At 45.3% G+C, this 14,480-nt stretch overlaps 1 protein-coding gene across 1 annotated transcript in view; it reads right to left on the bottom strand.

Annotated features, from left to right (window-relative positions):
- Positions 1-117: 117 nt before the first annotated feature.
- The window catches only part of LOC118376439 (WD repeat-containing protein 47-like), a 44,423-nt gene continuing 30,060 nt past the window's right edge, over positions 118-14,480 (bottom strand). The window contains exons 12-17 of the mRNA XM_052476346.1: positions 6,896-7,064; positions 6,552-6,724; positions 6,166-6,336; positions 5,887-6,018; positions 5,554-5,772; positions 118-2,154 (exon numbers count right to left, since the gene is read on the bottom strand). Coding sequence (XP_052332306.1) covers positions 2,012-2,154; positions 5,554-5,772; positions 5,887-6,018; positions 6,166-6,336; positions 6,552-6,724; positions 6,896-7,064 — 1,007 coding nt within the window. The 3' untranslated portion in view covers positions 118-2,011. The remainder of the gene's footprint in view (positions 2,155-5,553; positions 5,773-5,886; positions 6,019-6,165; positions 6,337-6,551; positions 6,725-6,895; positions 7,065-14,480) is intronic.

Below are 14,480 nucleotides of genomic sequence, written 5' to 3'. Positions count from 1 at the left end.
TACATCTTATTCCTAAAGTTCTTGAATGATACATCTCAAACTTCAGACCTTTTAGTGTGTACTAACTACAGTCCTATGCCAATGCATAGTATATCCTATCAGATCACACTAGTTCAGTCAAGAGTCAGAGGCTTTTATTTACATACCACCGCAGCGAACACACTTTCATTTCTCTTAGTCACTTCTTAAAACAAGTTTTTATAAAAGCTAAATACAAGAACCATCTTATTTCATATCAACAGAAAATCATGACTAGACATACAATAACAAATTATAAATAAATACATTAGTTTGGCCTTATTTTAAAATTGATGAACAAAGCCTACATCTTGATAAGTGTCTGGTGCAAACACAAGATACAGAAACTAAACATGGCCCTCAACAGGTTCATAAATGTGATGTAGAGCTTTTTCTAAGATTTCATTGTGCATAAGAATCCCTTTCTATGGTCAAAGACTGCCATCTAGGTAACAACCAGTAACATTGCAGAACTAAGTAAAGCTATACAAGTGATTGTTGCTTACAACTTAACTGTACGCTGCTGCATCTGGCCAAGCCAAAAAGTAGATCTGTAATTCCCTTCCATGTTGATATAAAACCAGTATTGTATTTTTCCATTTGAAAGCAAGCCAATGCAAGAAACACCATATCTGCCCAAAGATAGCATTTTTGCACTAAACATGACAACGTACAAGTTCCCCCCCAAAAAAACTATTTTTTTTACAAAGCCATAGGCAAACTTGCACTGTAGCGTTAGACATCGGAAAGTTCCACAATAGGGGCATACTAGTAGTATTGACAAGCTAATTGATCGAAGCAACAGATTCATCTCGATAGTTTTTGTCCCACACTGATCACCTGATGTAATGAACCACACAGTCAGCAGTTTAGATCACAACATTGGTTTCTTCTCAAATAATAGCAGCATGGTAACAAGTTGTAACAAAACACACTGACTGTGCAAACTAATGAGGAATGTACATTTTGTTTCTGGAATGTCACAACTTTGACCCCAAAATGGAGAGGACCCACATGGATTTCTGCTCTTGTGGAAACTGGACAACTCAAGGCACCATATGAAACAATGCACTGTAGCAAAACATCTCCAGTTGGTGCACTTCCCTTCCCCCCCCCCACCCCCCACACAGACACACCTGTTGCACCACTAAGTACAGGATGCAGCTGCCAGAGTGAGTTGTTCCCAGAAGCAGTGATGTGAGGGGAGCTGAGCATGAAATCGAACCTTGATACTCGGACTTCACTCCAGAGGGATAAACCGTCCTGTTGGTTGCAACTAGTGAGTGTAGGGTGCATCCAGGTTGTGTATTATAGGTTATTCATGTCCACTGTGTGTGTACTAGGGGTTGGGTTGAGTGTGTGTCCGTCCAGAGTGTGAAGGTACGGTCAGCGGAGGAGGAGAGGAAGGACAGGTCGGTGTGTGTTAGGGGTTGTGTGTCCAGAGTGTGACGGTACGGTCAGCGGAGGAGGAGAGGAAGGACAGGTCGTGTGTGTGTTAGGGGTTGTGTGTCCAGAGTGTGACAGTACGGTCAGCAAGGACAGGTCGTGTGTGTGTGTTAGGGGTTGTGTGTCCAGAGTGTGAAGGTACGGTCAGCAGAGGAGGAGAGGAAGAAGGACAGGTCGTGTGTGTGTGTTAGGGGTTGTGTGTGACGGTACGGTCAGCGGAGGAGAGGAAGGACAGGTCGTGTGTGTGTGTGTGTGTGTTAGGGGTTGTGTGTCCAGAGTGTGACGGTACGGTCAGTGGAGGAGGAGAGGAAGGACAGGTCGTGTGTGTGTGTGTTAGGGGTTGTGTGTCCAGAGTGTGACGGTACGGTCAGCGGAGGAGGAGAGGAAGGACAGGTCGTGTGTGTGTGTGTTAGGGGTTGTGTGTCCAGAGTGTGACGGTACGGTCAGGAGAGGAAGGACAGGTCGTGTGTGTGTGTGTTAGGGGTTGTGTGTCCAGAGTGTGACGGTACGGTCAGGAGAGGAAGGACAGGTCGTGTGTGTGTGTGTGTTAGGGGTTGTGTGTCCAGAGTGTGACGGTACGGTCAGCGGAGGAGGAGAGGAAGGACAGGTCGTGTGTGTGCCACCTGCACTGAATCACCTTGTCACCGTGCTCCCCTACCAGAGTCAGGGGCAACGGCTTCGTCAAGTCACCTGCACAGACAAAAACACATTATTGTGTGTACAAAGAGCCTAAATACATGTGCTTGGACTTGTGAGCAGGGATGGAACTCAGGCATTTTGGCCACTGGCGAGCTTCCCATCCTGGATAGTGATTCCTCATAAGTCAATGAAAGCAGCTAAACCAAATAAATACGGCTAGGTTTTTTTTGCTTTATTATTAGACCAACAAATCACACAAAACACTGTCAACACACAACAGCTGAACAACAACCATCACCAGACTGTCTGAAATGCCATCCTAGTCCCTACATAGTGCATTGCTTTTGATCAGAGATCTATGGGCCCTGGTTGAAAGTAGTGCACTACAGAAAGTATTCATACCCCTTGACTTACTCCACATTTTGTGGTGTTACAGCCTGAATTCAAAATGGATGAAAAAAAGGTTTTCATCAACTCTACACACAATACCCTATAATGACAAGGCGAAAACAGGTTTTTAGAAATGTATTAAAAAATACCTTATTTACATAAGTATTCAAATCAAATGTTATTAGCCATATGCGCCGAATACAACAGGTGTTGTCGACCTTACAGTGAAATGCTGACTTACAAGCCCCTAACCAACAATGTAGTTTAAAAACTAAAAGTAACAAGTAGTTAAAGAGCAGCAGTAAAATAACAATAGCGAGACTATATGCAGGGGGTACCGTTAGAGTCAATGTGCGGGGGGCACCAGTGTCGAGGTAATTGAGGTAATATGTAGAGTTAGTGACTGCATAGATCGAGTAGCAGTGGTGTAAGATCATTTGTTATGAAACTAGAAATCCTGTTTCCATTGATCATCCATGATGTTTACACAACTTGATTAGAGTCCACCGGTGGTAAATTCAATTGATTTGGACATGATTTGGAAAGGCACACAGCTGTCTATATAAGGTCCAACAGTTGACAGTGCATGTCAGAGCAAAAACCAAGTCATGAGGTCGAAGAGTTTTGTCCGTAGCGCTCCAAGACAGGATTGTGTCGAGGCACAGATCTGGGGAAAGGTACATTGATGGTCCCCAAGAACACAGTGACCATCATTCCTAAATGGAAAAAGTTTGGGAACCACCAAGTCTATTTCTAGAGCTGGCCGGCCGGCCAGCCACACTGAGCAATCGGGGGAGAAGGGCCTTGGTCCGGGAGGTGACCAAGAACCCGATGGTCACTGACAGAGCTCTACAGTTGTGGCCAAAAGTTTTGAGAATGACACAAATATTAATTTCCACAACGTTTGTGGCTTCAGTGTCTTTAGATATTTTTGTCAGATGTTACTATGGAATACTGAAGTATAATTACAAGCATTTCATAAGTGTCAAAGGCTTTTATTGACAATTACATGAAGTTGATGCAAAGAGTCAATATTTGCAGTGTTGACCCTTTTTCAAGATCTCTGCAATCCACCCTGGGATGCTGTCAATTAACTTCTGGGCCACATCCTGACTGATGGCAGCCCATTCTTGCTTAATCAATGCTTGGAGTTTGTCAGACTTTGGGTTTTTGTTTGTCCACCCGCCTCTTGAAGATTGACCACAAGTTCTCAATGGGATTAGGGTCTGGGGAGTTTCCTGGCCATGGACCCAAAATATCAATGTTTTGTTCCCCGAGCCACTTAGTTATCACTTTTGCCTTATGGCAAGGTGCTCCATCATGCTGGAAAAGGCATTGTTCATCACCAAACTGTTCCTGGATGGTTGGGAGAAGTTGCTCTCGGAGGATGTGTTGGTACCAGTCTTTATTCATGGCTGTGTTCTTAGGCAAAATTGTGAGTGAGCCCACTCCCTTGGCTGAGAAGCAACACCACACGAATGGTCTCAGGATGCTTTACTGTTGGCATGATACAGGACTGATGGTAGAGCTCACCTCGTCTTCTCCGGACAAGCTTTTTTCCAGATGCCCAAAACAGACAGAAAGGGGATTCATCAGAGAAAATGACTTTACCCCAGTTCTCAGCAGTCCAATCCCTGTATCTTTTGCAGAATATCAGTCTGTCCCTGATGTTTTTCCAGGAGAGAAGTGGCTTCTTTGCTGCACTTCTTGACACCAGTCCATCCTCCAAAAGTCTTTACCTCACTGTGCGTGCAGATGTACTCACACCTGCCTGCTGCCATTCCTGAGCAAGCTCTGTACTGGTGGTGCCCCGATCCCGCAGCTGAATCAACTTCAGGAGATGGTCCTGGCGTTTGCTGGACTTTCTTGGACCCCTGAAGCCTTCTTCACAACAATTGAACAGTTATCCTGGAAGTTCTTGATGATCCGATAAATGGTTGATTTAGGTGCAATCTTACTGGCAGCAACATCCTTGCCTGTGAAGCACTTTTTGTGCAAAGCAATGATGACGGCACGTGTTTCTTTGCAGGTAACCATGATTGACAGAGGAAGAACAATGATTCCAAGCACCACCCTCCTTTTGAAGCTTCCAGTCTGTTATTCAAACTCAATCAGCATGACAGAGTGATGTCCTGCCTTGTCCTCGTCAACACTCACACCTGTGTTAACGAGAGAATCACTGACATGTCAGCTGGTCCTGTTGTGGCAGGGCTGAAATGCAGTGGAAATGCTTTTTTTTTTGTGATTTAGTTAATTTGCAATTCACCTGATCACTCTTCATAACATTCTAGAGTATATGCAATTTGCCATCATACAAACTGAGGCAGCAGACGTGAAAATTAATATTTGTGTCATTCTCAAAACCTTTGGCCACGACTGTAGAGTTCCTCTGTGGAGATGGGAGAACCTTCCAGAAGGACAACCAACTCTGCAGCTCTCCACCAATCAGGCCTTTATGTTAGAGTGGCAAGACGGAAGCCACTCCTCGGTAAAAGGCACATGACAGCCCGCTTGGAGTTTGCCAAAAGACATCTAAAGGACTCTCAGACCATGAGAATCTAGATTCTCTGGTCTGATGAAACCAAGATTGAACTCTTTGGCCTGAATGCCAAGCGTCTCATCTGGAAGAAACCTGGCACCATCCTTACGGTGAAGCATGGTGGTGGCAGCATCATGCTGTGGGGATGTTTTTCAAAACCGCTGTGCAGCAACGCTCCCCATCCAACCTGACAGAGATTGAGAGAAACTGCAGAGAAGAATGGGAAAAACTCCCCAAATACAGGTGTGTCAAGCTTGTAGCGTCATACCCAAGAAGACTCAAGGCTGTAATCGCTGACAAAGGTGCTTGAATAAAGTACTGAGTAAATGGTCTGAATACTTATGCAAATGAGAGATTTAAATGATTTTTTTTTGCTTTGTCATTGTGTGTAGCTTTGATGGAACCCCCCCCGCCATTTTAGAATAAGGCAGTGACGTACCAGAATGAGGAAAAGGTGTGTTTCGAACTGTGCATAGAAAATAGAATCCATTTCAGACGTAGCCACTAGATGTCTTCCTTACCTTGCAGGTTGCTGATCATGACCTTGGTGTCATAGGAACCAGTGAGCAGGTAGTGTGCCCCGGGGGAGAACCTAACGGAGCGCACATCACTGGAGTGGGGCCGGTATGTCTGCACCATGCGTCCCCCTCTGATGTCATAAAGCATACAGCCGCTGTCCTCCTGGCCCGTCGCTAGGAGACGACCGCTAGGGTCCACCGCTACCGAGGCAACAGGACTGCCTGAGAGAACGGAGAGACATATGTAAGCGAGTCAAAGAAACACGTGTGTGTGTGTGTGTGTGTGTGTGTGTGTGTGTGTGTGTGTGTGTGTGTGTGTGTGTTAGCAGTACTCACCTGATCCATGAAAGGCAGTGCCCACCACTCTAACGCAGCTTGGTACTCTCAGGTCCCAGAACCTCACAGTCTTGTCCTGAGAGCCTGACGCTATCATCCACCCTCCCCACGTATACAGAGACAGGATATGACCTGAGGATGAAGGCACAGATCATCAGTCTCACGTCGCTCTCTCGTGGAGGCCTTTAATTTCCATATAGGAAATATGATATGATTAAGTAAGTAGTACATGAGTGTGTGTAAATGAGTCCTGTGGAGCAAATGAGTGTGTGTGTGTACCTGTGTGTCCACTGAGAGCGTGTAAGCCCTGTCCTCTCTGACAGTCAGTGGTGTAGATGTTACAGTCTCCAGCTCCGGCGCTGATCAGAATGGCCCCTCCACTTTCTGGTCCCTCCATGAACGCCAGGTCTCTGATGGTACCGTCGTGCATACTGAACTCCAGGTCTGGACCTGAGAGAGGGACAGAAACAGAGAGTGGGAGTAAGACGAAAACAAACTAAAAGAGTTCGAAGAGAAAATAAGACAACTGCAAGTCTCATTGTCAGTTGTACATTGGATTTGACTCAATAGTCATTTCAGGAGATGAATTAAATGGAATTGATCCTAATCTGTGTATAGAGTGTATGTGAGATGGAATAGCCTCCCAACCCTTGTATTGAGTTTACCTGTGGCGTTGCAGGTCTCTGAGCTGAAGGGCAGGACTTTGACATATTTGTCGTTGGAGCCAGTGGCTAGCAGCTGTCCACAGTGACTCCAGGCCACACAGTAGATAGAACCCTTATGGTGCTTATTCCTCTTAAAACAAACCTCCGGCTGCTTGGTCATACCTGATACCCCACTGAGGGAGGGGAGGGGGAGAGAGAGAGAGAGAGAGAGAGCTAAATCGTAGTCTCTTAAAAGCAGAATAGCTCAATGTAGTTGAACAGTAGATAAATCATTTCAGGAATGATTAGGCTGTGTGTCTGTCCCTCACTGTGTGTGTGTGTGTGTGTGTGTGTGTGTATATTACCTGGTGTCCAGTGGTGCGTTTGGGTAGGCACACACGCGTAGCGTCTTAGAGTTGGAGCCCACGGCGTATAGCGCTCCCGTGGGGTGGAAGGCTACAGCGCGCACTGCCTGAGTGTCTTCCAGGGTATTCACAGCTACAAACAGGGGCTTGGCCTTGTCCCCCTGCAACATACAAAATGAACATCAGAGACCAGAATTAAAAAAGCCCTCTATCCTCAGGTACCGAGCTAGTAGAAAACATGCCAAAGTAGCCCGCCAGCAGACTTAAGAACACTTAGGTCTCAGTCTCTCACAAACACAGACCTGCTCACAAACACAGATACAGTGCCTTCAGAAAGTATTCAGACCTTATTCTAAAATGGATTAAATAGTCCCCCCCCCCCTCATTAAGCTACACACATTAACCCATAATGGCAAAGCAAAAAATGCTTAAGACATTTTTGCTGAATTATAAAAAATAAACTGAAATATGAAATACTGAAACATTTACATAAGTATTCAGACCCTTTACTCAGTACTTTTTTGAAGCACCTTTTGGCAGCGATTACAGCCTTGGGTCTTCTTGGGTTTGACGTTACAAGCTTGGCACACCTGTATTTGGGGAGTTTCTCCCATTCTTCTCTGCAGATCCTCTCAAGCTCTGTCAGGTTGGATGGAGAGTGTCGCAGCACAGCTATTTTCAGGTCTCTCCAGAGATGTTAGATCGGGTTCAAGTCCGGGCTCTGGCTGAGCCACTCAAGGACATTCAGAGACTTGTCCCGAAGCCACTTCTGCGTTGTCTTGGCTGTTTGCATAGGGTTGTCGTCCTGTTAGGTTAACCTTCGCCCCCAGTCTGAGGTCCTGAGAGCTCTGGAGCAGGTTTTCATCAAGGATCCCTGTACTTTGCTCCGTTCATCTTTTCCTCAATCCTGAGGAGGCCTTTATGGTAGAGAGCTGCAGAGATGGTTTTCCTTCTGGAAGGTTCTCCCATCTCCACAGAGGAACTCTAGAGCTCTGTCAGTGTGACCATCTGGTCCTTGGCCACCTTCCAGACCAAGGCCCTTCTCCCCTTTTCTCCCCAATTTCGTGGTATCCAATTGTTGTAGTAGCTACTATCTTGTCTCATCGCTACAACTCCCGTACGGGCTACAACCCAACCAAGCCGCACTGCTTCTTAACACAGTGCGCATCCAACCCGGAAGCCAGCCGCACCAATGCGCCGGAGGAAACACCGTGCACCTGGCCACCGTGGCTAGCGCGCACTGAGCCCAGCCCGCCACAGGAGTCGCTGGTGCGCGATGAGACAAGGACACCCCTACCGACCAAGCCCTCCCTAACCCGGGCGACGCTAGGCCAATTGTGCGTCGCCCCACGGACCTCCCGGTGGCGGCCGGTTACGACAGAGCCTGGGCGCAAACCCAGGGACTCTGATGGCACAGCTGGCGCTGCAGTACAGCGCCCTTAACCACTGCGCCACCCGGGAGGCCCTGATAGGTTCCTTTCTAAATCATGTCCAATCAATTTAAATTTACCACAGGTGGACTCCAAGTTGCAGAAAAATCAAGGATGATCAATGGAAACAGGATGCACCTGAGCTCAGTCTCATAGCAAAGCGTCTGAATACTTATGTAAATAAGGTGTTTTTTTATTTGAATAAATTTGCAAAGATTTCTAAACCTGTTTTCGCTTTGTGTTATTATGGGGTATTGTTTGTAGAATGCTGAGGAAATAGTTTTATTTAATCCATTTTAGAATAAGGCTGTAATGTAACTGATAGGAATTTTATGAATAAACAATATCTATATTTAAATAGAACTATAATTAAACTCTACCCTGTTTTATTAGATCTGATTAATAATGTTAATTCATAAGAGATTATGTAGCATGAACAAGGAGTAATTAAACATAATAAACACCATTCCAACTAGGTTGGGGAGGAAATGGGTTGTGTGTTTTAAGTAAGCAGAAAGGATCATTAACCTATGTCTGAACCGACTCAACTTTAACTGGGGCGTTTAGATAAGACAGCGAGAGCATCCCTAGGTTTTCCGTTATCTGGAACTGTCTGCTAAATAGTGATGAGACTTCAGAAGATAATCTTGATATATCGTGTGTGTTTGGAGTGTGCGCTAGTGGGTTGGAATAAACTTTTGAACCTGCTTTGTCTTGGTCGAGAGGAGGAGATTCATTCTATAACCAATGACGTCATATTTTGTATATAAACTGTTGTACATGGTTCCATGGGAGCGCGCTCCGAGAATAAATACTATTATCTAATTTTAATAAGACTGGTCTCTTGTCTATTTTATGCAAATAAGGATCTTACAAATCTTTAGAAACAGAGTGATTTCAAATTGAATTGGTTAATGAACACACATAGGAATTATGAAATTCCCGTAACAGTAACCTCAAACGGATATTCGATGTCTGTATTTTTTTTTTTTTTAACCCATCTACCAATAGGTGCCCTTCCTTGTGAAGCATTGGAAAACCTCCCTGGTCTTTGTGGTTGAATCTGTGTTTGAAATTCACTGCTCAACTCAGGGACCTTACAGATAATTATGTGTGTGGGGTACAGCGATGAGGTAGTCATTTAAAAATCATGTTGATCAAATTGTTACTCCTGAATTTATTTATGCTTGCCATAACAAAGGGGTTGAATACTTAGACTCAAGACAATTAAGATTTTCATTTGTAAACAATTTATTTAAAAAAATGTAAAAACATAATTCCACTGACTTTTTGGGGTATTGTGTGTAAACCAGTGAACCAAAACAATCTACATTTAATCCATGTTAAATTCAGGCTGTAACAACCAAACGTGGAAAAAGTCCAGGGGTGTGAATACTTTCTGAAGGCACTGTAATTACCAGTATAATCTGATCTTCTATGCCTTATGCTATTCATGATTCTGAAATAGAGCCAACAGCCTTTATCACTGCTGATTTAACTGGAATCTAATGGATTAAATCTCCACTCCTCACAGGGTATAATCCAGGGTTACTGTGCATGACATCATAGTGGATACAGGATTCATGTCCTGCTAAGCCTACAGTGGGAGTGTAGACAGAGACTGTATGTGAGAGAAAGAGAACCTACCTCTTTACTCCGGGTGAGGGCTCCTGGCGAGTCATCTAATCCAGAGGTCTGTCCAGCTACTTTCTGGGGACTAGAACACACACAGATATAGCATGAGTATATTGCTCTGTGCATACCCTGTACCAGGGTTTTTTCGTGAGCAGGCAAATGCCTGCCTTTGGCTGATAAGTGTAGAACTTGTTGCCGGCCATTACAAAATAATGTTTTCATTCAATACCGGTGGATGTACTCCAAATTCAAAGGCAAATATACTTCATAGGATAATAAATCAGTGGGAGGCAGGTAACCGAAAGGTTGCTGGATTGAGTCCCTGATCTGTCGTTCTGCCTCTGAACAAGGCAGTTAATCACTGTTTTCTGGTAGGCCGTCATTGGAGAACAATACAAATGTTTAAATCCTGAAGCTGCTGGGACAGTGTAGGCGTGTGTTTCTTTTGTTACTCACTTTAAAAGACACAAGGTCCTCATAAGAGACTTCAGCTAAGTGTCCCTCGACTGGGCAAACTTTACGAAGATTGTGTAGATTATCCCCAGTTCGTGTTCCCGCAGAGAGGGGCTTCTTTCTCCAAAAACAGAGTAAAGATGGCCTCAAGATGGCCGCCTTCTTGAGGACAAAGTGACGAGGTTGATGTGCATCAAGCTGCTCCAAGGAGTTGGACAAGTTTTACTTTCCAACAGCAGCGGGCCAAGGTCCACCGCACGCACACCCAACTAAGTTAGAGGCATATTATTGTGTTGGTCAGGCCTGTCCTAGCACTTCTGCTGCCACCCCTCTGTCATGTATAGTAGAACGACCTGGAATGGATTGATAGACTAGAGTAACGATGTTCCTCCAACACCTCTCCCCAGTTGTTATTTATTAGGCCTCTTTCTCCTGCTGTGGTGCTGAATGGCAGTGGGAGTGGGCCAGACCCTGGTGTTCCTCCAACACCTCTCCCCAGTAGTTATTTATTAGGCCTCTTTCCCCTGCTGTGGTGCTGAATGGCAGTGGGAGTGGGCCAGACCCCTGGTGTCCCTCCAACACCTCTCCCCAGTAGTTATTTATTAGGCCTCTTTCCCCTGCTGTGGTGCTGAATGGCAGTGGGAGTGGGACAGACCCTGGTGTTCCTCCAACACCTCTCCCCAGTAGTTATTTATTAGGCCTCTTTCCCCTGCTGTGGTGCTGAATGGCAGTGGGAGTGGGGCAGACCCTGGTGTTCCTCCAACACCTCTCCTCAGTTGTTATTTATTAGGCCTCTTTCCCCTGCTGTGGTGCTGAATGGCAGTGGGAGTGGGGCAGACCCTGGTGTTCCTCCAACACCTCTCCCCAGTAGTTATTTATTAGGCCTCTTTCCCCTGCTGTGGTGCTGAATGGCAGTGGGAGTGGGGCAGACCCTGGTGACCCAATCACTTTTTATAGCTACTGTTTACAGGCCTCCTGGGCCATATACAGCGTTTCTCACTGAGTTCCCTGAATTCCTATCAGACCTTGTAGTCATTGCAGATAATATTCTAATCTTTGGTGACTTTAATATTCACATGGAAAAGTCCACAGACCCACTCCAAAAGGCTTTTGGAGCCATCATCGACTCAGTGGGTTTTGTCCAACATGTCTCTGGACCCACTCACTGTCACAGTCATACGCTGGACCTAGTTTTGTCCCATGGAATAAATGTTGTGGATCTTAATGTTTTTCCTCATAATCCTGGACTATCGGACCACCATTTTATTACGTTTGCAATTGCAACAAATAATCTGCTCAGACCCCAACCAAGGAACATCAAAAGTCGTGCTATAAATTCACAGACAACACAAAGATTCCTTGATGCCCTTCCAGACTCCCTCTGCCTACCCAAGGACGCCAGAGGACAAAAATCCGTTAACCACCTAACTGAGGATCTCAATTTAACCTTGCGCAATACCCTAGATGCAGTTGCACCCCTAAAAACTAAAAAAATGTCTCATAAGAAACTAGCTCCCTGGTACACAGAAAATACCCGAGCTCTGAAGCAAGCTTCCAGAAAATTGGAACGGAAATGGCGCCACACCAAACTGGAAGTCTTCCGACTAGCTTGGAAGGACGGTACCCTGCAGTACCGAAGAGCCCTTACTGCTGCTCGATCGTCCTATTTTTCTAACTTAATTGAGGAAAATAAGAACAATCCGAAATTCCTTTTTGATACTGTGGCAAAGCTAACTAAAAGCAGCATTCCCCAAGAGAGGATGACTTTCACTTTAGCAGTGATAAATTCATGAACTTCTTTGAGGAAAAGATTATGATTATTAGAAAGCAAATTACGGACTCCTCTTTAAACCTGCGTATTCCTCCAAACCTCAGTTGTCCTGAGTCTGCACAACTCTGCCAGGACCTAGGATCAAGAGAGACGCTCAAGTGTTTTAGTACTATATCTCTTGACACAATGATGAAAATAATCATGGCCTCTAAACCTTCAAGCTGTATACTGGACCCTATTCCAACTAAACTACTGAAAGAGCTGCTTCCTGTGCTTGGCCCTCCTATGTTGAACATAATAAACGGCTCTCTATCCACTGGATGTGTACCAAACTCACTAAAAGTGGCAGTAATAAAGCCTCTCTTGAAAAAGCCAAACCTTGACCCAGAAAATATAAAAACTATCGGCCTATATCGAATCTTCCATTCCTCTCAAAGATTTTAGAGAAGGCTGTTGCGCAGCAACTCACTGCCTTCCTGAAGACAAACAATGTATACGAAATGCTTCAGTCTGGTTTTAGACCCCATCATAGCACTGAGACGGCACTTGTGAAGGTGGTAAATGACATTTTAATGGCATCGGACCGAGGCTCTGCATCTGTCCTCGTGCTCCTAGACCTTAGTGCTGCTTTTGATACCATCGATCACCACATTCTTTTGGAGAGATTGGAAACCCAAATTGGTCTACACGGACATGTTCTGGCCTGGTTTAGGTCTTATCTGTCGGAAAGATATCAGTTTGTCTCTGTGAATGGTTTGTCCTCTGACAAATCAACTGTACATTTCGGTGTTCCTCAAGGTTCTGTTTTAGGACCACTATTGTTTTCACTATATATTTTACCTCTTGGGGATGTTATTCGAAAACATAATGTAAACTTTCACTGCTATGGGATGACACACAGCTGTACATTTCAATGAAACATGGTGAAGCCCCAAAATTGCCCTCGCTAAAAGCATGTGTTTCAGACATAAGGAAGTGGATGGCTGCAAACTTTCTACTATTAAACTCGGACAAAACAGAGATGCTTGTTCTAGGTCCCAAGAAACAAAGAGATCTTCTGTTGAATCTGACAATTAATCTTAATGGTTGTACAGTCGTCTCAAATAAAACTGTGAAGGACCTCGGCGTTACTCTGGACCCTGATCTCTCTTTTGAAGAACATATCAAGACCATTTCGAGGACAGCTTTTTTCCATCTACGTAACATTGCAAAAATCAGAAACTTTCTGTCCAAAAATGATGCAGAAAAATTAATCCATGCTTTTGTCACTTCTAGGTTAGACTACTGCAATGCTCTATTTTCCGGCTACCCGGATAAAGCACTAAATAAACTTCAGTTAGTGCTAAATACGGCTGCTAGAATCCTGACTAGAACCAAAAAATTTGATCATATTACTCCAGTGCTAGCCTCTCTACACTGGCTTCCTGTCAAAGCAAGGGCTGATTTCAAGGTTTTACTGCTAACCTACAAAGCATTACATGGGCTTGCTCCTACCTACCTCTCTGATTTGGTCCTGCCGTACATACCTACACGTACGCTACGGTCACAAGACGCAGGCCTCCTAATTGTCCCTAGAATTTCTAAGCAAACAGCTGGAGGCAGGGCTTTCTCCTATAGAGCTCCATTTTTATGGAACGGTCTGCCTACCCATGTCAGAGACGCAAACTCGGTCTCAACCTTTAAGTCTTTACTGAAGACTCATCTCTTCAGTGGGTCATATGATTGAGTGTAGTCTGGCCCAGGAGTGGGAAGGTGAACGGAAAGGCTCTGGAGCAACGAACCGCCCTTGCTGTCTCTGCCTGGCCGGTTCCCCTCTTTCCACTGGGATTCTCTGCCTCTAACCCTGTTACGGGGCTGAGTCACTGGCTTGCTGGGGCTCTCTCGTGCCGTCCCTGGGGGGGGCGTCACCTGGGTGGGTTGATTCACTGTTGTGGTCGGCCTGTCTGGGTTGCCCCCCTTGGGTTGTACCGTGGCGGAGATCTTTGTGGGCTATACTCGGCCTTGTCTCAGGATGGTGAGTTGGTGGTTGAAGATATCCCTCTAGTGGTGTGGGGGCTGTGCTTTGGCAAAGTGGGTGGGGTTATATCCTTCCTGTTTGGCCCTGTCCGGGGTGTCCTCGGATGGGGCCACAGTGTCTCCTGACCCCTCCTGTCTCAGCCTCCAGTATTTATGCTGCAGTAGTTTATGTGTCGGGGGCTAGGGTCAGTTTGTTATATCTGGAGTACTTCTCCTGTCCTATTCGGTGTCCTGTGTGAATCTAAGTGTGCGTTCTCTAATTCTCTCCTTCTCTCTTTCT

The sequence above is a fragment of the Oncorhynchus keta genome, chromosome 23 (genome assembly GCF_023373465.1).
Source record: "Oncorhynchus keta strain PuntledgeMale-10-30-2019 chromosome 23, Oket_V2, whole genome shotgun sequence".
NCBI classification, from domain to species: Eukaryota; Metazoa; Chordata; class Actinopteri; order Salmoniformes; family Salmonidae; genus Oncorhynchus; species Oncorhynchus keta.
The sequence above is the reverse complement of the archived record's forward strand: the minus strand, read 5'-3'. Positions and strand labels throughout refer to the sequence as shown.